At 40.6% G+C, this 25,334-nt stretch overlaps 1 protein-coding gene across 1 annotated transcript in view; it reads left to right on the top strand.

Moving 5' to 3' along the window:
* Positions 1–3,627: 3,627 nt before the first annotated feature.
* myom3 (myomesin 3) overlaps positions 3,628–25,334 on the top strand; it is a gene marked incomplete at both ends in the record, with an annotated part of 48,421 nt that continues 26,714 nt past the window's right edge. The window contains 9 exons of the mRNA XM_080039623.1: positions 3,628–3,734; positions 8,064–8,168; positions 12,376–12,529; positions 13,167–13,324; positions 14,262–14,354; positions 16,356–16,444; positions 17,581–17,625; positions 21,530–21,670; positions 21,773–21,934. Of these exons, the coding sequence (XP_079895749.1) occupies positions 3,628–3,734; positions 8,064–8,168; positions 12,376–12,529; positions 13,167–13,324; positions 14,262–14,354; positions 16,356–16,444; positions 17,581–17,625; positions 21,530–21,670; positions 21,773–21,934 (1,054 nt within the window). The remainder of the gene's footprint in view (positions 3,735–8,063; positions 8,169–12,375; positions 12,530–13,166; positions 13,325–14,261; positions 14,355–16,355; positions 16,445–17,580; positions 17,626–21,529; positions 21,671–21,772; positions 21,935–25,334) is intronic.

Below are 25,334 nucleotides of genomic sequence, written 5' to 3'. Positions count from 1 at the left end.
AGCTCAAGCTTCAGATCCACCATCAGATTGGATGGAGAGCGTCTGTCAACAGCAATTTTCAAGTCTTTCCAGATAATCTCAATTGTATTGAGGTCTGGACTTTGACTGGGCCATTCTAACACATGACTATGCTTTGATTTGAAACATTCCATTGTAGATCTGGTTGTATGTTTAGGGTATTTAACCTTCTGGAAGGTGAACCTCCACCCAATCTCACGTCTTTTGCAGACTCTAACAGGTTTGTCTGCCCTGTATTTGACTCCATCCAGCTTCCCATCAACTCTGACCAGCTTCCATGTCCCTGCTGAAGAAAAGAACCCCCAACGCATGATGCTGCCACCACCATGTTTCACAGTGGGGATGGTGTGTATAGGGTGATGTGCAGTGTTAGTTTTCCACCACACATTGCACAAAAAATTCCTTTTTGGTCTCATCTGAACATGAGCACCTTCCTCCAACCCTTGCCACAAGCCACAGCATATTCAGATGAGACCAAACTTGAAGTTGTTGGCCTGAATGCAAAATGCAATGTGTGGCGGAAACTAACACTGCACATCACCCTATACACACCATCCTCACTGTGAAACATGGTGGTGGCAGCATCATGCTTTGGGGGTCCTGTTCTTTAGCAGGGACAGGGAAGCTGGTTAGAGTTGATGGGAAGATGATGGAGCCAAATACAGGGCAGAAAACCTGTTAGAGTCTGCAAAAGACTTGAGATTGGGTGTAGGTTCACCTTTCAGAGGGACAACTAGCCTAAATATACAGCCAGATCTACTATGGAATGGTTTAAATCAAAGCATAGTCATGTGTTAGAATGGTCCAGTCAAAGTCCAGAACTCAATACAATTGAGAATCTCTGGAAAGACTTGAAAATTGCGGTTCACAGACGCTCTCCATCCAATCTGATGCTACATCTGAAGTTCAAGCTATTTTTTAAAGAAGAATGGGCAAAAATGTCAGTCTGTAGATGGGCAAAGCTGGTAGAGACATACCGAAATAGATTTGCAGCTGTAATCCCAATAAAATAAATGTCGCCGTGTGGTTATAACGTGACAAAATGTGGAAAATTTCAAGGGGTATGAATACTTTTGCAAGGCATTGTACATACAGTAGCTCACACAGTAATGTATCTCTTATATAGTTGAGAAAAGAAAGTTTACCTGAAAATGAATCACCAAATGAATCACACCAATGAGTCACCAAAAATGGATAGGTAGCTCAAAGTGTGTGTGTGTGTGTGTGTGTGTGTGTGTGTGTGTGTGTGTGTGTGTGTGTGTGTGTGTGTGTGTGTGTGTGTGTGTGTGTGTGTGTGTGTGTGTGTGTGTGTGTGTGTGTGTGTGTGTGTGTGTGTGTGTGTGTGTGTGTGCGTGTGTACGTTTGTGTGTCTGTGTGTGTGTGTGCATGCGTGCGTGTATGAGAGGTGTCATTGGTCTATATTTACCAACTTAAGAATGGGAGAGCATTGTGTTGCCCACATTCTTGGCACTGAGAACAATTTGCGTTCAGGGTCACCCTCGCCGCTTCATCGAAAGAGGCATAGCGAGAGGAGAGAGTGAGGTCTAGGCGTACAGGCAGACAAGTGAGAGTGAAAGGTAACTCTGAGAGGTGAGACAGCAAGTAGGGAGCAAGGTCTTCAAGGAGAGAGACAGACAGGCAGACAGAAAAGGAAAGTGGGATATATCCGTCCTACAGATCTTTGACAGCCGGAGGACTTCACCTGTTTCTTTAAAGAAAGCGTGAGTGGGATTTCCTTTACTCAGCCTTCTAATCTAAATATAGCACAAATGGCAGACAGCTTTTTTCCCCCCAGCCTTTTATCAGTTAAGACAGACGCATAAAAGTAGGCTATACATTATAACCTTTACTCAAATATAAATTCAAAACAATAAGCAGGAAAAAAAAATGCACATACGGCGCCTTTTAGTACATCCGCAGAATAAGTCTTTCTATGTTTTGTCAGAAACATTTTTCTCATATTTTCTTGTTCCTCCAGCTACTTGAACTTCTTAATGGTCTCGTCTTTTTATTGACCTCAGTGGAAGTACCTTTTTAATTAGACTTTGGGGATGGCATAAAGAAAGCTCCTGTAGAGAGAGCCCTTACCCCCTCCACGAGTAGAATAGTAAATCGATTGTGCCCTTCTTCCACTGTTGATACAGTTTTTGTTATTATCAGAGCCCCGGAAATGGAGCTTTCGATTCACTCCATGGGCTGAAAACTGCAATGTGTGTAGAAAAGAGGGCCCATTTGCTATTATGCCATATGCTCCAGGGTCCAGGCCCTAACCATGAAGACTGATCAATTTTAATGAGTCCGTAGTCGACCTTCCATTAACAGTGCTCAAGCATCGCTCAAGCATCGGTCGCTCTTTGTACAAAAAGGCCCTGGGGAATCGACTGGACCGCTAGCCTATTAGCCTGTTAGCTTACTCGCTGTGTTTTTTCCACAATGTGATTAATAAAAGAGACGAGAAGAAATAACACATTTAGCATGTTAACGGCGATAACACAGGTGGTTTCTTTTTGGGAGTGTGGGTGAATGAAGCTATCACTCAGGCGCGACCTGATTCTGTTTGTTAGGTGCGTTCTGCATTCACTTCCCCAGAGCGGGCCGGATGATTGATGATGGGAAGGGTGTGGGCAGCAGCATGGCCAACCTCAAATGATGACTTATTAGAGGTTCAGCGGTCCACAAAAGGGTGATCCATTTAACTCGGGACTGAAATGGCACCTTTTTTCTTCACAACAACGCCTTGAAACCACACTGGACATTCAGTGATTTATATGATTTGAAGTATTCCATTTCAACACAGCTGTGAAAACGAAACCCTTATGTGCATAAACTGACTGCTGGGGTTGTGGTCGGACAAAAGAAAACACGTCACCTTTGGTCTCTGGGAAAATGGGATAATTGGCAGAAACATCATTAAAAATATTTGAATGTACCATCCAAGTTCCAAATATTTATCATCAAAAAATAGCTACATATTTACAGACTTCAACTGTTTTAAAGTGCGGACAATTAAATTTCAGACAACAACCCCCCCCCCCCCCCCCCCCCCCCAAAGTGCATCAATTACATTTTTAAAATCAAAAACCACTGGAGCCGCGTTGCAAATAGAAGTGAGTCTGATAATAATTATTTTGATCTGTGATGTAATTGCAGTAGATATGGATTCAGAAACATTGTTATTAGTAGCGTCCTGCTGTGCCTTTGGGCTGCTACTCTTTTAATTAACACTGAATTAGCTTTTTGCTGAGGCCTACTCTAAGGCTTGAGATCGATTTACAATTCTGCACCACCACTATATGGAATAGTCATTAGTTTACCACCTTGAAAGTAAATGTAACTGCGAGGACCTATCTTAATACAAAAAAACACTAGAAATAGTTGTGTCGACAGTGTAAAGTTAACATTTGCCAACTCATAGCACTCAGTCTAATAACATAAAGCTTTGAGTTGCTCCAGATAACAGTGTCTGTTGTTGACTACACACATACATAATGTAGTCATGTTCACACAGTGCCTTTGCCTTCCTCCTATGTCTACATCCTCACTCCTAGCCACCTCCCCTCACTCCCTCCCTTCATCCCTCCCTCCACAGGTGCCAGTTGAGGGGTTGCCATGGAAACCAGGACGGTGACTCAGCGAGAACAGGAGGAGCAGTCTTCCAAGATGTCTCACAGCATGGAACTGTCCTCCCAGATCAAGAAGAAGACCTTCACTTCCAGGTGCAAACACGCCCTCCATGACATCAGCAGTGGAAGTTAAAAAAGGATAAATAGACGTTTGTGTGTGTGTTGTTTAGTAACCTACCGAAAGTAAAGGTACAAACAAAACAGTGTAAAGATTAAAAAAAAACTTTATTACAAGCAAAAGTCCTGTTTTCAAAATGTTACTAAAATAAAAGTATTATCTGTAAAATTCAAGATTCAAAATGTGTTAGTATCAAATGCCAAGTGTTCATTTTGTCCCTGGGACTCACTTAAAAAATAAACAAAAACTGCATTCAGTTCTGTTTTTACAAGATTTAAATCTTCAGTAGAAGTCAATGGCACTTAAAAGATATGACATTGTCTTGTTTACTTTTAATATAACTATAAATCATAGTCTTCTTTGGTTTGCGAATCTAAAGTGTGAGTGTTCCTAAAACAAATTGCTCTGGGACAGATTCTGTATACCGGCCAAGAAGAAGCTGTAGTATGAGTTTCATTAAGTTGTAACTTGAGAGGTTCCACCTGTGATATAATAGCATTGAAATACATAATGTTCATGTTGACAAGTCATCAAGTCTCAAATTGAGCCCTTAACTTTGATCTCCATTAAAGACCAGAGGGAAATTTAGCCAATGAGTTGAGATAATTCAGGTTTGTGGCAGTGCTGTGTCTCTTGTTTCAGTCATTTTTCAGAATGAGTGTCACAATATGAGACAACATAAGGTGAATCATTGCTCTTATATCAAGAAAATAGCACATGAGGCTTAAAACATTAATGAAAACTAATATTAATATTGGAAACTAGTTAAATTATCTCAACCATATAGGAAGATTTATTGATTTGTTTAAAATACAATATGATGTAGGCTTAATAGGTTAGATTACTTGTTAAAATGGAGATATTTTTGCAATATACCTACACAATAAAGTGGAAACATTTGTTTATTATAGCGTGGTTGACCGTGTTAAAAACTGCCCTGATTGATCACAGCTGATTTGTTTTTACAGTTACAGGATGATTTATTAAAGAGAAACATATGGCAAGCTGGTTATTCTGAGCTCAATGAGACATTACATTCACCCAAGTATACCCTGTGGGCCACTGGTGGTTGGTGCTAGCACAACACATTCACATCCAGCATACAGAAGCACATGTTGCCGAGACCCTGTTAATCACAGCCTGTCTCTGGTATTAAGCCCAGATTCACTACATAGCAACACACACACACACACACACACACACACACACACACACACACACACACACACACAGTTAGTCAACCCGTTTGCAGCTGTTAAAGTCACCAACCTTACTAGCTTTGGGAGGATTTTAAAACTATCATCAAGTAAAATACCTCCAATGTAAATGCAGACTATTCTATTATAGTATAATGATATTTGTGTCTCATTATACACCTGCACACGCTCACTCACATAGAGTAAGCCTCTTCAGTTGCACTGTGGCAGAAAAACATTAAAAAAAGAAATACCCATCAGGCACACCAATGTTACCAGATGACTCCAGTGAGATCTAATAGAAATCACTTCTCGTATAATAGTCTCAAGTCAAATTTTCCTTCATTTTCACAGGTCCCCATTGCTGCATTGAGTTATTAAATTAGGTTAACCTGTGGGTCTCTAAATCTCCATCACAGAATAAAAGGAATTGGACCAAATTCCTCCTAAGGGATGATGAAAATAAGCAATTATTCCATCAGCCGAACTTAAGAATTCAACTAGCCCGAGAGATAGAGAGCAGGTGCATTGCAAAATGTATACTTAGAACATCCTCAGTGGGAACACACTCAAATTAATCTTCATGTCAGATTGAACAAAGTGTCCTGCGGGTAGGTTTAGCAAACAAAACTCTTAAAGAGGTTAAGCCTGACTTGTTTCTGCAACAGGGATAGGATTATGTGTTTACATGCGTGCAACAATGCCATCATCCAGTGCGTCACCAATGTTTTTCCTCTTTTTATTTTATTATATTGTATCATTTAAGTTACACCTCGTTAATATTTTGAGGAAGTTTGTTCATTTTATGAACGCATAAATGCACAACCGTTTCTCCTGCACGCAGAAGCTCGTTCCAAAATATTGTTTTGCTGTTTGTTAGCATGTTCCTGTATATATGCATGCATGCCATGGGTGTTTGCTTCTCTCATGTGTATATATCTGTGAGCTGTACTTGAGCGATACTGCCCAGCCGCAGGCATTGCACTACATTATTCAAACGGCCCAAGCCTCCCAGCGCACACTCAAAGGGAACCAAAACAAAGGAAAAGAGAAAAAATAAGACGGCAAAAGCAGAAGTTGTCCTCTGAGCGCTGTGAAATGGGGAAATTTCCCAGCTTACAAACAACAGAAAACGAGAAGTCATGGCAATTTGCATCGCCATTTGTAAGACGGCTTGTTCAAAGTAATGCCTGAGGCTTGATGTTAGCAGCAACGGTGGTTGGGGGGATGGGTAAAAAACACCTGTGTAAATATACAGTTCTGGTTCACAAACTTTGAGATTTTTTTATTATAATTAAACGTTAATTGTTTACAAGTGAGATGTGTTTTACATGAGGTAAATATAGATCAAATAAGACATGACAAAAGTGGGACAGCATTCAAACTAAAAATATCCTCTCACTGTGGATGTCGTTACTCTTGTTAAAAGAGCAACAGTAATCTGTGGATGAAGAGAAAGCAAAAATGAATGCTTCTCTTGTTACAAAAAATCAAGTGACCTTGTCGCTGAGAACAAATGCCCCTCTCCTGTTCATGAGGGTGCACATAGGAAAGGTCAGCTCACTTTATTGTTGGTGCTTTAAATGAAGCGCTCACGCTTTAGTGAAGGCTTACAGCCATGAGCCTTTTTGTCCATGTGTATACTGTACGTGTGTATGACTTTGTGACTTTGCTTCTGATTTAGGATCACTTTGCAGTATGTGTTCAGTGGCTGCTCTGTATGTTTGATTAATCATGTTCAGTTTGTGTTCCAGTTCATCAACTGGGACACAAACACATCTACTACCAGTTGACACAGACACGCCATGGATTAGAAGCCGAGCATTGCAGATGATTGCTATCACAAAATTGCCATTGTACCATGACCAAACCAATTGGCTCTGAGCCGAAAGCCCTTTAGCTCATGAACACCACACTGTCACCATTTGCCTGTGCTCACATTAGCAGCCAATGTTCCTCCTGCTTATATAAGCTCCCTGTAGACAATAGCATGTGTGTGTTTGTACACCAGTGAGTAAAAGGGGAACATCGACAGAGCAGAAGCAGCTGATGACCGTCGTAACATTTCTCGCACTGGCGAGAAAACAGGTCACAGACTGCCTCAGTCTGATAAACTCGAATTACGCTTCACAGCAGCAGCAGTTGATGAATACGATAAAGTACTGGGTTACAGTTGAGCAAAGAGTGTTAAAAAACAATATTAAGTTCCTGATAGAATGAAGAGACAATGTACACATGCCTGGCAGATGTGTGACACAAAACGTTAGCCAGCGCTGCCATTGTATCTGATCCCTTCTTCATAACTCACGTCTCTTCACCGATGATGGTTCGAATTCCAACACATTTAAAAAATGATTAGTATTTCTTACTATTCTTACTGAATCTGAGTTTGCAAGTTCCATTGTCATATTTTAGATAAAACACTGTGGTGCTTGTTTGTACTGATCAGTGAAATTTGTGCTGTGCCACGCCGGGTGGTTTACCCATGCAGCTGCACAGATTGACAGAGGGTATTAGTGAGAGCAACAATATTGACATTGAATTTCAGGGGGGAATTCTGTCTTTTCATGGAGTCTCACTTCCTTGCAGTTTATCTTTGTTGTTTGATTTTAGTTTGTCATTGTTTACCTTGTCGCTAGTACTTCACAACAGGACATGAGGACCAAAGAAATAATCCATTAAAGCTGTCCTCAGTCGCATGATAAGACAAGCGTTAGCCGTTTGAAAAACCGAATCCCTGGAGTGCTTGAATAAATTAAAACCTCATGTATATGTTTGCCCGCATTATCTTAAGAATTCTCTCTGACATGTGGCAACGGCTGGCGTTCAGACAGAGAATGGGAGAGCCACTGCAGCTCTCTAGTGGCAGAGGAGAATAATGGTCTGATGAACTTGAGATTGGATAATGTGCCATAGGCCGTGACAAAAGGAAATAGGCATGCTAATATGAGCGCTCAATCCTTCCATCAACAGGATAAATAACTGTGAAAGATGACAAGCGAAAACATACAGTATCTAGTTTTTTTAATTCTTTCACCTGTGTCATTTGATGATATGCAATACGTCTCGTGTTAATCAGGCTTTGTGTTGTGTGTCTGAATGTAACAGTGATGAGGAAGCATCCTACGCAGACTACTATCCCATCATCCCCGCTGACATCATGTCGGTCAAGGAGATCCTCAACATTGACACCACCCCCCGCCACAGGACATGGTGAGATAAAAAGTTAATGTACATGGCATATGTTTTTTTTCATTTCATCATCATCATTAAGACTTGGGAGGAATGGATGATATTGATAAATGCTTGTATTAGGGTGTGTACAATTTTATATCACAATATCAATATATGTTTTGTTACAATAGATTTTTATGGAAAATCAATAAAGAATGTGTTGGGTAAAACAATCAGATAGGACTGTCTGTTTCGCAACTCATACATGAATGCCTAAATCATAAAAATGTTATGCTGACATTAAGCAGGCCCGCTCAGTAATTTGCAACTTTGCACACGATGTCCTCACACACCATGTGAAGTTAAAGAGGTACATCGGCTCCACTGGGGAAATTAAAATTTCATCCATCTGCAGCTTGTTTGCATTTACTTTATTTCTCATTTTGGATTCAAAATGCCAAAAACCGTGGATGAGTGTCTTCCTTTTCTGCTTAATCAAAGACTGTGAGAAAGCCTCCACTTCAACCCAAAGGACTTCCCTCCTGGACGATTTGTGCTCGTCTTAAAATGCTGCCGCTCCATCAGTAGTCACCACCACATCCTCTCTCTGCATTTTTTTTTATAAAGAAGCGTAGTGGGTCAAGTTTGGCTGCTTTTATAGGCACCACAGAGTCTCAATAAACGCTGCAAATAAGGGCGCTTTCTTCGGTGATTTGTCTGTAAAAAGCCAGCTGGGCACTTGTCCCATCATTCGCTCTCTGGCGGATGTCATGGAACCAATAATACATAGCCATTCAACTGAATCATACAATGGAACCTTTCTGTTTTTGTATTGATGGGGAAGAGGAATGAGATTCACATCCTATTGGAAGAAAGTGGAGTGAAATGATTGCTCTATGGAGATATTCAATTGGCAGCTTTTTATTTAATGTTAAGTAACTGGTCATAATTGACGCACATTTAACATTCCGGTGTTCTGGTTTCTCTAATGTGAGACTGGCATGAAACTAATCGGAATATATTTTCAGACAAATTTAATTTGAAGACATTACCTTGTTCATCGTGATGGCTATTTTCAGAAACTGAATTGTTCGATGAAGCCCTGGAAGAAATTGTAAGTACGTATGTTAATGATCATCTCTGATCATTAACATAAAACTCCTGCACGTGGCTGGTGACTGGGATGTACTGGAAGGAAATGAACTTATTACTGAATCACAATCTTAAGAGGATTTTGTGAAGAAGAATTGTTTTCTAAGAAGACGTGTGAGCAATCTTTTTTACTTTTTTTAAGGGTCTTATGATAGTGTTGCCAGGATAGGATTACTGCTCAGCTGTCATGGAGAGGAAGCTACATGTCTGAAAATAAGCTTCAGAATGGAGAGGTTTTGGTCACCAAGGACAGGAAGCTAGTGGTTTGTTGCAGCTTGTGACATGACTTGCTTTAACACAATCCCTTTTCCTGTAAGGAGAAACTTGCCATATCTGGGTCACATAGGAACTACATGTGGGGATTCAGTAGCACTTTTACATCTTGGAAGCTTAGCGGCGGCCTCCTCAGTTGTTCCAATCCATCCAGGAATTTAAACCACTTTTTGTTTTATAACAAAAAGGATTTGTCATCTCTGGTGTGCGTAGACTTCATTAACTGGAAGCTTTGGCTTGCGAGTAGCTGGCAATAGTAAATGGATACAGTTTGGATGGATAGAGATTGAATGAGAAAATGGGTAATACTAGAAGAATAGAGAGATGGGGGGGGGGGGTCATTGAGGGTGCAATCACATCCCCTTGAAAGACAAAACACATTTGACAGTAATGATCCTCAGCTGCAGCGATGTGGCCCTGCCAACTTGGCATCTGGTTAGGTGCCCTCTCACATGCCTCCACCAAAGTCCTCCAACTCCTCAACAACTGTCTATCCTATCCGGCTATAGTTTTATAGTGTAGCTCTGACTCCTCAGTCATGTCTCACCTTCAGATCTTTCCACCTGTTAAAGCCCTCTACTTCTTGAAATAGCAAGATAAATTCTCTCTGAAGTGTAACCTCTCCATCAAACCATGAATTTTTCTCAAATCTTACCCTCTTTGGAAGAGCTGAGGAGATACAGTATAGATGGTAATGCTGTTGTAGATGACTGACTCCCCATTGGGATATAGTGGAAGGACGGAAGGATGAAGTTAAAAGCTCTTGAGGATTGGCACACTATTTCTGGAAGGGCCCCGAGTGTTTGCTAGAAGGGGGAAGCATGACATTTGTTTTGATGTGCGGAAATGAATGCACTAGATGTTGCATTGGAAGGGTGACTTCAATTGCACATCGCTATCTGATTCACTAAAAGGGACTCTACTGTCTTCTCCTTGTGGTACTGACATGTAAATTATGCAGCTGACTCATGCACGCCTCGTTCGTCTTGGCAAAGGAGAGGTTTTTCTGTTTTTTCGCGCTAATGGGCAATATTAAAAATTTCCATTTGGAGGAATAATCAAGCCATCAACTGGCCCATACCCACTGACTTGATGTGTTCAAAAGGCTCATTCCCTCAAGGCTTAAAAACTCTGGGCCCACGGAGATTAAAAACACTGACAGGCCCCCACTTTACTGAACGAGTCCGGTCAATAACTTGTTTCTGAGCTCCAATGTGTGTGAGTGCTTTGGGTACTTCTCTGCATCATAGCATGTATTTATTTGCATATTTATTCATGTGGTCTGTGCATTTCACAGCATTATCACGAGCATGTGGTGTGGAGGGCCATTCATGCTCTAGTGGCCATCAAAGCTATCGTGAGAGGTGTTTGTGAATAATTAAGACTCCATCTCTGTTTGTTGTGGCAATGTGTGTGTGTAAAGTATGCGTTCAAATAATTAAGCCTTGGGGACTGTCAATCAAAAGATGCTTCAGGATACACACCCCATTGGCGATGACAGTATGGAGCACTAAAACGCTGCATTTAAAAGGCACTCAAAATGCAAGACGTTTGTGCGTGTTGGAGTGTGCATGCGACCATTCATATCGGTGAACTGCATGTACACAATAAGCAATGCCATACATTTGCATAACAATATATACACAGCTACAACATACTGTACAGATGTGCAGATATTATACACTACCAGATGGTTGCAAGGGACTTTTGGTTTTTGTTTCATTGCATGAGCTTAGAGTGCAAGTTTTGCATTCATAAAGCTGGTGGGAATTCCCTGCATTGCTTGATGACCACTATACACCAAGGACATGAATCAAAAACTAGCCTTGAACCCCATGTCCCCAGTTAGAGCAGTTGCCCTACTGACTATGCCACCATGCTGCAGGGAGAAAGAAAAGATGCAATTTGTTTTTTCGGAGTGAACAACTGCCCTCAAAAACTCCCTCACTAGCAAGGTGACGAGAGAAGAGTCAAGGATTTCAACGCAGGCGGGCACAGGTGGACACAGCGAACAATTTGAAGTGTCCACACCTGAAGGAGTCCTGGAGAGGCACACACATCATCATTCTAAATATTTTAGAGTAGCAGCAGCACATCGCTTCACAGTGATGTCAATCAGCAGTAGCAGCGAGGCCCCGACATTCCACCGAGAGAAGACGGTCTTCTCAAAACCTTTGAACGTGTGAGAGAACGGTGGTGCTCATGTGAAATGACACGTAGGTAGAAATGATGGTGCAGCAAACGACCGATGTCATTATGAGCCATTTCAACTACAAACTGCCAAATGTCATTAATTGGGAATATGTCTGCAAATGGCCTGGGACAGAAGGAAACAGTTTTTATGCCAAAAAAAAAGAATCAATGTAAAATGTCCGTTGTGTTACTCTCACAAGTTAGACCTGTGCCATTACAACATATTCAAAGCTTTTTTCTGAATTGCTGTCCTGTCTCCACTCTTGTCACCTCAATTATAGGGGTCTGAATTGTTTTGACAACCTATTCCAAATGTTCCAATTTGGAGCTCAGCTAATTACATCCTTTCTAGTCTCGGTTGATTGTATTTTGCGCAGCTGAAATGTTCTTTCCAAATGTGCATATTTAAATACTTTGTTAAAGAGTTCAATCGAAATATGAAATTGTTCAGTGGTATTTCATATGAATCAGCCATTTGAATGTTTGCTGCAATGTTGTAAAGTTAAATGGCTGCAACAATCAACAAAGTGTTCTGCATCTGCCTTCTGTATTCAGTGTAGTAAGGTCAAACGAGGCAGTGAAATAACACAAATTAATGATTAAAGCTTTGTGTCCTGTGCTCCACTAGGGAAATCCTGAAGGACACTCTGGCTGCTGATGAAGAGTATCACAGAGACAAGTGGACCATGTTTGGGAACGAGGTTGAGAGTGTGGAGGTGGACGTGATCAGGAACCAGCATGTGTTACGCACACGTGTTGATGCAATGGCCCTTCGCAGACAGGTAAAAGTGAGGAATTGGTCTCAGGAATGAATTGTAACAAGGACTGCCTGTAATCAGCTTTGTAAGAACATTTTAAAATAATAATATACAATTTTCTTATATTATCAATATCAACCTTGTTTGTGATCAGAGTTATCGGCTTTCACAGATGCTCTACCCACTGAACGACTATCCAACGTCTATGCAACTAAATTTCATTAGTTTCATGGATTGAGACTTGCTTTGAATTTAAAGCGTAGAAGTTTGTCATTGTATATCTTCAATAAACTCGAGAACAATGTGAATTTCGACATTCATCTACATTACTTTGTAGTCATGTGCAGTAAACGAAAATACTAGGTCTTTTTCTTAGTGGGTTGTACCTAATGCGCAATGTTTCCCAAGGCTATATCACCATCATATTATCCCAACTATTTACATTTTATCTTTACTTTTTGTGTTTTCTTAAGTTAAGTTGCTTCATGGCTATCATTTTGTAATGACTTGTGGGGCATTTGGACACTTGCTGTAGAAAAATAAATCAAGTTTGCTTCAGAGATACAGAATACATGTAGCCTATCAGTTCATCGCTTTTCATCTTATCTCTACAGTTTACTTATTTATCATTGAAAAAAATACTTTGCCTTTCTTGCTCCAGGCAGAGAAGAAAACATCTGACCACTTGAAGTACCTGGAGCATTTGAGTCAAAAGGCCCCAGACTTTCCAATCCCCCTGAGGGCTCACTGTGTCTGGGAGGGCATGACGGTCAAACTCTCCTGTACCGTCCAGGGCTGTCCACCCCCAAAGGTCACATGGTAAGAACTTCTGTCTGTGCAGTGCATCATTCTCTATTTGGCCTCCGTACACCCCACAACGATTCCTTTTTCTAAAGCTTTTTATTAGATGCTTCGCTTTAGGTCGTAGGTCTACAGCAAAATTGTCAATTTCATTGAGTTTCTTGCTTGGTTAAAGTGGTTTAGAGAAGAAAAAGTCAAATGGCCAAAGGTTACGTATTTCAGAGAAACAACTACAGAAGGTGTATAAATAGCTACAATTCAGATAATATTTTACTTTAACGCTGAATTAGAACTAAAACGATCAACCGTTTCAACAATTGGTCAATCAAAAAGGTGTGCACATAAAAAGTTTATCAATCCTTGAATGTGATCTTTTGCTGCTTTTTTCCACTAAAATCACTGAAAATCTAAGCTAATAAGCGCCTACATCTATTTTCAACTCATGATGCAGCCAACAGGTGTCTTCTTTTGGGAGCATACCCATGTTCCCAGGGCTAAGATGGCGCCACAGATTTTGCTGTACTGTTCATGGTACACCTGCCCATAATGTGTTATCCACTTTACATCTGTAGATATGGCGTATACATATATTTATTATATATGTAAGAGACTAGCTGATATACAGTCAGTGCATGTTCAGTATTCATGAATTTATAAGATAGGATCCAGATAACCTGAGGCTCAGTGGGTTTCACCATCCCATGTGGGACCCATGGAGCTGAAGATGCCTGCCCTCAACAGTGCCCAGCCCACAACACAGAATGAGAGATCAAAGGTCTCCTCTGGCTGTTACAAATTCAAACCAACATTTGATTAGTGAAAGATGGGCATAAGTAATCAGTAGGCAGGATCATGGACCACCCAGAAGGTGGTTGAAGTGTTGTTGTACTTTTGCTTTGATATGCAAACAAATGAACCACACTGAGATCTATTTATTTTCAACTTCTTCTGTCAGGTATAAGGACGGTCTACCGCTGAGAATGTCTGACCAACCATGGAATTACAGTCTTAAGGAGAAATTTGGCCTCCTCTCGCTGGAGATCAGGAGGTATAGGTCACTAACTAAGCATGAATAATTAAGGATGAAAATCTCTACACAGAAAACATCTGTGCTATGAATATGTTACATAGGTGGGTAAGATGTGGCGCAAGACACATTGTGCCATGGATAACACATAGAGGGGGAAGAGTTATGAACAAAAAATGCCAGATCAAGGTACTCAAGGTTGGTTTAAAAAATATAAAAATGCCCTCAATTCATTAGGCAAGATGCATTAAAAGATCGCCAATGTGTGTCGGATTGAGCCTTCTTCAGGGCAGTGTTAATTTCGTAGACTAAGACTATGACGAAAAATATTCGTCTACGAACCTTTTTCACGGACGTAAACTAAATAAAAAGGCAGATGTGATGACGAAGACTGAGACTAATTTAACTGACACTATAGTCTACGAATAGGAACTAGACGAAACTGTTAGGGCGGGACGAATGGAGAAGAGATCCAATCAGAACTACTCTTTTTGTGGGACAAGTTGGGAAGAAATCCAATCAGTGCAAAGCAGCGAATGCAACCCTGTGTCGGTGAAAATCGACGGGAGACCGCGCAGGTGTGAGCGGGTGGAGTGAGCCGCTGTGCTGAAAAACTCTGCGGTATGATGGACAAAAATGATAGTCAGGGATATCCTGCCCATTAACGATGTCTAGGGGAACGGCTAAGTTCCGTTTGTAGTAAGCTCTGTCTCGAGTTTGAATACACAGAGACATGTCCCCAAACTGACTGCGAAACTATATAGGAAATGAACTGTGAAACTGCCGCCTCCGTCCGTTAGTTTCTGTTTTTAAGTTACAATCAACTCCGACGCATGGACAGCTTTCAATTAAAACTTCTAATTGTATTATCTAAAAGGCTTTGATGCAAAAGAAGTCCGAACACACACAGCGGCAGCAGTGTTGCTTAAAGGAAGGCGCAGTTGCTCAAATTTATCAGCACCTCAACTGCGTGCTGCTGCTGCTGCCCAGGGGCGGCCTTAACTATCTCGGGGCCCGTTTCAAGACCTAGTGTGGGGCCCCCCACTTTTTAAAAATATTTTCTTTATTTTATTTTTTTTTTATAAATAATACTTGTGCATGCTCCCCGCAAAAAGAAAAAATATTGTGGAATCCAGTTGGTTCATAGACAGATCATGAGATAATGGACCCCCGGGCACAGGCTCTTAAAGCCCCCCCTCCCCCCTATCCAGTCAGGTACACTGATTTTATGTGAGATTATTACTAATGAAATAGAATACATGTTTTGTATTACAACCATTAAATCTGTGTCTGTATTGCATATTCAAAACTTAATACCATTCAATGAAGAAAAACACTTAGTCGACGAAGTCCGCTGTAGATTTAGTCAACTAAAATCTGCTTATATTTAGTAGACTAGACTAGACTAAGACTAAAATATTTTAGATGACTAGAATAGGACTAAGACTAAATGGTGTGATATTCAAAAGACTAAGACTAAGACTAAATCAGAATTTGCTGCCAAAATTAACACTGCTTCAGGGTAAAGTGACACATAGAGACAAATAAAGTGATTATAGTCGGCAGGTGTGCACTGGTGAATGCATGGAATACATTTACTTAGCCTTCAAGGGTATCATACTGTAAACATAATAGATGGAATAAAATGCACCATATCTAAGTCACACATTGTTAATCAAAGAACAACATACAGGAAAAGGCAATATAGGGTTTAGAATGTTCAATAAGATTTGTTTAAACTTCTTTCTTGTAATGGATTTATTCTATTTGCCTGTAAATTGTGGTGTCAAAAATAAATCTCTACTACATTACCTTCATTTTAAAGAATGTCGGATTGTAAGTCACCACATCTTTGACATTGTTTCTTTATGCTTAATTAAGCAGCCATCACAACAGTAAGTACAGTAAAGAAAAAAGTGCCATTAAAGCAAGAATTCGTACCACTCCAAATACCTTATTACTTCAGCTCCAGTTTCAAATGCCTCTATTTTTTAAGGACAAATACAATTCTCTCTACTTTAGATGTTCTTCTGATGATGCCGGCGAGTATAAAGTGGTAGCCAAGAGTCCTGTGGGTGAAGCCATGACCTTTGGAACACTTGTGGTGAACTGTGAGTAGCTTCCTGTTTCCTATCAGCTCCGCATTAATGGAAAAACCATTATGGAGGATACGAAGATGGGTTACAACCTATGGTTACAACACAGTGACTGAAATACAAGAGTTGAATTGCAGGCTCCAGGGATGGGATACTGAGATGGGATATAAAGTCAAAGAAATCATCTGGGAAGCTTTTAGGTTAAAGGTCATATAACCACTCCAAAGAGCCACACACACTACACAAAACATCTTATATTGATGACACTGCTCCCTAGTGGGTGTGTTCAGTAGGCTTGAACAAAGAACAGGTAACATACAACATTTTGTGCACAATTAATAACAATATAAAATGTTTTTTAATAGCTTATGTTGAATTTGAGGCTATTGGCTATGAATATACTATTCTTGTTTATGAAAAATAAATAAAAAACATTTATCTTAAAATATTTGCTGAGATTAAATGAGTTGCTTTAGATAGATTTTCTTCGCAGCCATCTGTAGGTGCCTGCAGCATCAGTCATCAGGAGGGGGGCCTAATTATTAGTATTGCCCCCATAGTGCTTAAACTGTCCCTGATCAATTCTGAGCAAATATCTCTATCTCCATCTTGCTTTTGCCTCTAACCTTGTCATTGCTTCCCAGCCAACCAAGCACAGATAGTTTTCTAACCTAGTTACTATCTAAGTACATGCTGCATATCAAATGAATCATCCCCAGACTAAAATGATGAAAAATACAAATGTTATTGCAGCACTTATGCATGTTTTTGTTGTCGTTTTCACCTTTTTTTAAATGACCCAATCCTTCGTTAAAGCGGTGCCTTGGCAGAGAGACGTCGTAAGATCAATTAGATGGTCCGCGCCTTAATGAGACACTTCAAGGCTTGTTGAAGGCCATGTATATTTCACAGGCTTTTTTCTTCGGTTGTTAAAAAAAAAAAAAAAAAAAAAAAGTTAAAGGGAATATTAGATGTGACTTGCATAAATGTGGCAATGCCAGGTTCTATTTGTCTGCTGTATCTCTGCCTGTCGCACTCCTTTATCTTCACAGTATCTTCTTCCCCCTTATTTCTCTGTCTCCATCTCTGACCCTGGCTGCCTGTCTCCAATCTGTGCTGCTCTATCGCCCTGCCACCCGGCTGCCATTCAGCCCATCAAGGAGCCGTGGCTGGATCAGAGTGCTCGCAGACCCCTGGTAAGTTTCACGGTCAGGGCCTAATGAAAAGTGTCCCCTTTCATTTTCTCTGCCGCCCTTTGAAGTTCTTCCCTCCACATCGCTAAACGAGGGAGGGATGGGAGGGAGCAGCTTTGAAGACTGTGTGTGACACAACTCTCTGCTCTGCTGCGCACGCTGCACCAAATAAAGAAAGATATGGATGGAGTAAAGAGGGTTGCAGTGCGTTTAGAGGTGTTTGTTTGTCATGTGTGAGTGTCCCTGTCCATTGGAGTTAAGTATAAGACTATTTGTGGGGTTAGTTGCTGCAGGGATAGAAAGACTTGCACCCAATCGAGCAGAAACGACTGTCATGTATATTTCATTTCAGGGACAGCAGGGGGATTTGATTCCGTTTTTGCTCCGAGCTGTGGTGCAACTCACATTGGCTGTGGTGCCCCTTTTGGCCTAGATTAGCCTCCACCATGTCATCTGCCATCGGCAGAAAAAAAAACATTTGCCTTTTTTTTTTCAAATGCCCAATATGACATTTTCAGGTTTTCCGAATACGGCCTCTTGTTGAAATGCGAGTTACAACTTTTGTCTTTGAGAGACACAGGCTCACCTGGCTATGTTAGGTATTGAACAATGACAGAACCATATCCTTCCAACAGTGAACATAAATCTCTGTGGATCATGACCACGATATATTGACTTCATGGGTCTTCTTCTAACTAGTGTGAGTGCGCCCATAGGGCGCACTCACACTAGTGCCGTTTGCCTGTTCCGTGCTCAGCACGATTCAGCACGATTCCCCCCCCCTCCCCACTCCCCCCGCAGGCCCGTGCTCACACTGCTCGTGGCCTGGGCACACTTGCACCTTGCCTACGTCACCGTGCACGTTTAGGATTTGGAGCTAAAGTCTACTTGTAGGCTATACGACTGTTTGTGAATATTTTCATCCGGCCAAATTTGCATCAAATATTCCACTTCCAAATTAGAGCAACGAGAATCCTTAAGCTATTGTTTTTTTTTAAATGTAGTCTTGACGTAATAGGTCGCGGTGAACAGTCTCATATTTGTGCAGCACGCTGTTTATTATTAATATAACGGCCCGTCATCAGACCATATGTATCCGGATGGTTTTGTACACATCGATCGCTCCATCAAATCCAAGTCAGAACTTTTTGTATGGGCAGAGATCGTTTTTTTAAGTGTCTTTATAAAGTTTCTTGTTAAACCTTAGTGTAGGCTACTGTTTCCTTATCACCGGGCTGCGGTGTGTTGTTTTGGGTGCGTCTCCACCGCCATGCGTAAATGCAGTTATGACAGCTGACGGGAGGAAAAAGAAAAAAAATCATCTGACGAACGTGAGTAAACACGAAAACCTTTTTGCTGTGCTTTCTGAGCCGACCTAATTAGCTCTCTCCCTCTTTTATTAGCCCACACCTAGGCTTACACACACGTTAATTCTCACACATTATAGCTACAAGTCCAAGTGGTGGGCAATTCTGGTGCCGACTAGTAAGGCAGCGGACGTTAACGGACAATGCATCCTTAATAAATTCACGTCAGGAACGCCGCCTGTGCGCTTGCTTGTGCGCGTGTCATCTCATTAGCATCTGTACTTTGGCCACGGCACACCTCTCCCAGGTGTGCCGTGGCCAAGGGGCTGTTCCGTGCTGGAATACGGATGGCGTGGTCACACTAGCCAAACGTTCTAGACTTTAGTATGCTAATGAGCTTTGGCACGGGGCCGCGGCCCTAGTGTGAGTGGCCCCTAAGACTACACTTTATCCTTTCTCCTTTATCCTTACTCCTATGCAAAGTTGTTTTTTTAACCCAATTCACCGACCCATACCCAAGTACTGTTTGAATTTAACCTAACATTAACTGTAGCATACCAAATTTAGAAAAGAGGCATGACACATTTTTATGAATGTCATATCTATTATGGAAGGTAATGTGAAGCTTTAAGCTTATTTCCAATCTTTCAGAAATATATTTTAGTACATATTTGACCTACAAGCTCTCATTATCATTCTAGCCATGCAAACAGGTAGTTTGACAAAGTCATATCTTTTTTAAATGCATTCTCACATTTTTCACTTAGAGTTCTGGCTTTGATTAAAATAGAGATGTGATTAACTGTGGTCTTTAAGTGTCACCTTGAAGTCCCCAGATCTCAGCCGTGCCATTGCTGAGTCAATCCCCATATACGAAAGTTATAAACGTTGTAAAACAGCTTTTAAAAGGAAAATGAGGGTTCCTGCAGACTGATGTAAAAAGTAAGAGGACGACCTATCTCTAACACATATGATTTTAAACAGGGAACAAGAACTGCCAAGACTTGATAGTTTTTTGCAGAAGTATTATGGATGTGCAATACAATAAATTGCCCCACACATTTTGAAATGAAGTGGCACTCATTTAGAAATGAAGCTTTGTGAAGAATTGCATGCTGCCATTTCTATGTAAGTGATACTTGATTATCTCATATGCAGCGGATCATTTTTTCCCCAACATGAATCACTCAGTAAGCAAATGCAGAACTGTGGTGAATTTATCATTATCATCGTTGCACTGTGGGAGGCGTGGGTTCAGAGTGTTTTGAATGATGGGAAACAAAGATCCAAGTGGTGTGTTTTGATAAAGCTACACACACATTCCTGCGGTAGCCTGGAGTGCTGCAAACACAGTACAAGAGGAGAGAGATCATTATATACCAAAACATGTCACAGTCTCTCACATTCACCCCTGAGAATGGGTTTTGATAAGACCTCATGGCACACGTATACCTCTCACTTTCAGATTGTATTGCTTCAGTGCTTTGTCAAGTGAGAGAACAGTAGCTGAAGGAATAACTTGTCAGGAATTGTTCATTTTCTACACAAAAAAAAGAATTGTCACTCAGCTTTTTTTTTCTCGTTATGTCTTCTGTGTCTCCTGTCCTGACTGTCCTTTGTCACATAATGAAGCAGAGGGTCTTTTTTTATATTATGGCTATTTGCAAGTCTGCATACTTATTAAGACCCTCTTGGTTGCTTTGTTCATTTTCGACTACCTGCCAAGAGAAAGAGAAACTCAGGAAGGAAGAGCTTGTTTACTGCTTTAGCTTGCACAGAATAAGGGAAAACCATTATGTCATAGGAACTGGATGGTATATAGAGGAATCTGAGCTTTTTGGTCCAAGTTTGGTGACAGATTTGAGCTCTCATTTCTTGTCATTGTGAAACAGCATTTTTTTTTCAGCACGTCCTCCGCTTCTTGATTCCTTATCTTGTTACCTGTCACTCCACTATCTTTTGTGACAGTCCAACAGGCATCGCCCCCCGAAATAACACTGTCTGCAATATTTATTTATTTTCTGCTGTCTTGAGTGGACATACTTTTTCAATATGAATTTCTTATTTTCCCAGCACCAGTGAGGAAAGTGAATGTGCAATTAAAGGCGCATTATGCAGTTTCAGGGTATTTTTATTTTTATTTTTTTTACATTTGCAGAGTTTGCAGTTAGTATACATGTAATTATTCTTTGTATTGAATGATTGCATAATCATAAATCAAAACAAAATTATTGTGAGGCACCTGGAACCAAACAGAAGACTAAAATATGTTTAAAGAAAACTGGGGCCATGCTGTTGTAAACAATAACAGTGAAACAGTAACTTTTAAGGTAGCTTTATAACTTCAAATGAGTGTTCTAGGGATCCAATTTTCTTCTGAGAAAAGGTTTTTTAATTCAGTTATCAGAATATACCTAAGTCCCTTCTCTGACACACCCATAGTTACATAGAGCACCTTTAAAGTGCTCCTCGCCCCCTTTTTCATTCTTTACTATTCTTATAGTAAAGAATGTACATCATCTCCCTTTCTGCACCTTTATCTTTCCTTTCTTCTTACCATGTCACCTCAAAACCTTGTTATTCTTCCTTTTCTCCTATAGCCTTGAAACTTGAGCGAGAAGCCCAGTTCGGCAGCACCTTCCCCCCATCATGGGTGAGGGAGGGTAACAGCCTCACCTTGGAATGCAGCTTCACCTCTGCTCTGCTGTCCTTCCAGCAGGACGTCAGCTGGTTCAGAGATGGTGAGTAGCCTATTACTGTTGAAGTTGAGTCGTATGAGCCTTTTGGTTGACAATCTAGATACGTTTCATTGGGTTTATCACTTCATTTCCTTCACTCACTAGGCATCAAGCTGCTTCAGTCGAGCACTGTGGACATTAAGACGATCGACAACAAGGCCTCCATCACTTTAAGGGCTGCACACAAGGAGCATGAGGGTGTTTACACTGCCCGACTGAGGACATGGGATAGTATCCAGGAGCACAGCGCTTTTGTCTACGTCAAAGGTAAAGGGCAAACATGAAGTTGGTTTTGATGTTAAAGCTGGAGTGGAGAATTTGGGGAGAAAATAGCAGTTGGGATAGAGATTTGAATCCAAATACCTCAACCGCTCCGTTCTCTTTGGTCCCTCCCCTATGGTTCCTCCCTGACACGCTCTACACCAACGACGTCGGTGCCAAAGTGAATGGACAGTCCCAACAGCCAATAAGACATTTTTTATTTTATTTTTTGAATCGGAGCCTCGCTCTGATTGGTCAAAGTGTACCGCTCATGTTAATTTTGACCAATCAGAAATCACATAGCCCAGCTTTAATACTGCACCTAACATGTGTCATTTACTAATCATGTAGCATTTTAGGAGGTCTAATTATTTAGTGTTTTCTCAAATATTAGGTTATTTTATACAGTATATTATGATGATATATTCATTGTGTTATACATTTAAATGTTGAGCATACAAGTTTAATCTTGAACCTTTGAAAAAGTACATAGTGACAAAATGATCTCAACACATGGTCCTCCTCGCGCTAGCTTTTTTCCAGGACTTTCAACCATCTCACAGTCCTCATCAGCAGATTGGTCAGTTGTCATGGAGACCAAACTCCCCCTCAAATACTGAACAGTTTCTCTTTAGATGCCGGCCAACCTTTGTATTAATCAATATACCTCTTTCTCAAATGATCCATTTAGTCATTAAAAACCTGTTCGATGCCAGTGACCTCGAGAGCCCCACATGCAAAAATACATTGTGCTTTGGAAGATGGCATCATCATTCGTTGTCCCAAGCTGGAGAAATATGTTTTGACGGAAACAGTCGCTCAAAACACCATTTGTATTCACCAGATTTTGCTTCAGCATTCATTTCCTGCAATCTAAACCTGATTCATACAGGGGAAATTGCACCATCAATCAAGCTGTTTCCAGCAGAAGGAGGGCTTGTTAACTTTGTTCAACAAAACTATACATATTGTTCCCAGACTTCTATTTTTCTCTCATACATTGTTTGCCGCATGCTCCCTTGACTCATCAAACATTTGAAAATGTGTCTGGGCAGCTCTGCTAGGAGGACGCTTGGCACGAGTATGTGGTTCTTAATATAACACCAGTACTTACTCATGCATGCATTGCACCTTAACTGCGACTGTCACCAGCATAATGTGTACTGAATCATTCATGAACTTGGTGCCCACAAAATACACCAAAATCTAACGCACAGTAGTCGGAACACACACACACACACAAGTAGATAAATCGTCCTGCAAAGTACCCTTCACATCTTGGCTCAGGAGCATGATCTTAACCAGAGCTGGAGGTACTAATTAGTGAATTAGCAAACTTCCCTGCGCGTAGGTTTTTCTCCTTTGTTCATCCGTCATATTTGCGTTACAACTAGGCGGTAAAGGAGGGCAGAAACAGTCAGACAGAAGGAGGAGACAAAGACAGAGGATGCAAATTTAACACAAGAAGAAGATGCTCTGTTCTCTCTATCAGTTTTAGAGTCATAAGGGTGCTACGAGGAACTTTTAAATATTTCTGGAACAGTCTAATTTTTTCCTCTGATGATCATAAATGACATATAACGGTAAACGATACCATCAGTGCAAATAATGCTATTTTTATATAGTTCTTAATGCCTTTGTCAGGGCCGGCCCTGACCAATTTGGCGCCCTAGGCAAGATTTTAGCTGGCGCCCCCCATTGCATTGCAGTCAGGTCCACCACTGTTCATACACTCACACAGAACTGGATAGCTTTGTCTTTGACATTTCATTTTATTTTAGATAGAAAATAACCCAGAAAATAAAAACCATATTACAAAACAAGTGACATAACATTAAAAAATGCACAGAAAGATGCAGACGTTAAAATTAAAAATTATAATCTATTACAAGTATAGTTTAAATACATCATAACTTTGCATTGAATATAATTCCACACAAAAGCTATATTCCAAAATTAAATGACAGAGACCTCTGGTTTGTACTGCTATTTAACTTGATTCCAACAGAGAGCTGTCTACATTTAGATGTTAAGACCTCATCTTCATATCTCAACAAGCTCACCTCACCTTGCTACAGCCTGACTACTCTTGCCTTTGGGTCTATTGGTGAAGCCTTTATTCCTCATGCTGCATCACTGGGCTGTGCTAAGGTGGAGAAGATGTCTGCAGGACAGGAGGTGGCTCAAAGTATTTCAAATGAAAACCTGAAGAGAGAAGAGAAGTATACATGTTGTTACATTATTTATATTGATACATGGTGAAAAGCTTTAAAATGGAAATTAGATTAAACTATTGTAATTAAAATTAAATGCAGTTTAGCATCCAACCAGAGTGAAGAGAAGCAGTAACTAATGGAAAGCTATAGGTAAGGTACAATCAAACGGAAAAGTTTGCTCCTGCTTTTTATTAAATCAGAATCAAGCCTTCTGATGATATCTCATGGCTTTATGTATAGCACTTTGATTTACCTTGTGTTGAAAAGTGCCTCACAAATAAACTTGACTTGCCTCAGGTAGGCTATGCAATATTAACAGCTATTATACTGTGCACTTTTAACACTGATGTAAACTAACACAACAAACCAAAGGTTGACAACCATTAATTATAGTGGAAAAGGAATAGCTTTCTAATAACCATTACAAGCAGTGCAAACTTTGGCAAGTTATGACGTATGTAGGCTACCTGAAAAATCTTTCTAAATGTATCTGATGAATTTAAGCTGGGAGTAACGTTACCCATCTTCCAAAAGTAAGCTAGCAAGTTAACACACTGCTCCTACAACGGCTAAAACAATGCAGCACACTATTCATTCATCACATTAACGTCACTGTAGGCCTACCTCTGTCTTTGTCACGTTTTTCCTCCTCTTCTTTTCCTTTTCAGTCGTCCCTTGGCACGAGAGAGTCTTTTTGACATGGTGTGCGCTCTTTTCTTCCGGTTCCGACCGGTGAAGTTACGTTCAGATACCTGGCTGATCGCCAGAAATCTGGAAGAGTCTATCGGAGGAGGGGGGGGGGGGTCGCTTCATTTTTTTTAATAGTTTGTCTATCCTCAGTAGTTGTCATATTTTAAGCTTAACTCATATTTTGAAATTATGGTAGGCTATTAACAGTATTAGTAAAAAAAAAAAAAAAAAAGTTTTGGTTTTCTTTTTTTTTTCTTTTTTAGCGGCGCCCCCTGCGGATGGATGCGCCTGGCCTTTGTCATGGTTACGCTCAACCCAGGAACTACAGCTGGCGTAGTAGTAAAAATAAATCGCTTTTTTCAGAAGGGGGTGCAAGAATTAACACAACCTTAATCTCCTATCCATGTAATTCCTCATTTTATTTATTTGATTATTAAGCCAAGGTATTTTCTCCAATTGCTCCAGCTTTGGTATATCCTTCCCCAGTTCTAATCTCCGCT

The sequence above is a fragment of the Ammodytes marinus genome (genome assembly GCF_949987685.1).
Source record: "Ammodytes marinus genome assembly, chromosome: 13".
NCBI lineage: Eukaryota > Metazoa > Chordata > Actinopteri > Uranoscopiformes > Ammodytidae > Ammodytes > Ammodytes marinus.
This window is presented reverse-complemented; position numbering and strand designations above follow the sequence as displayed.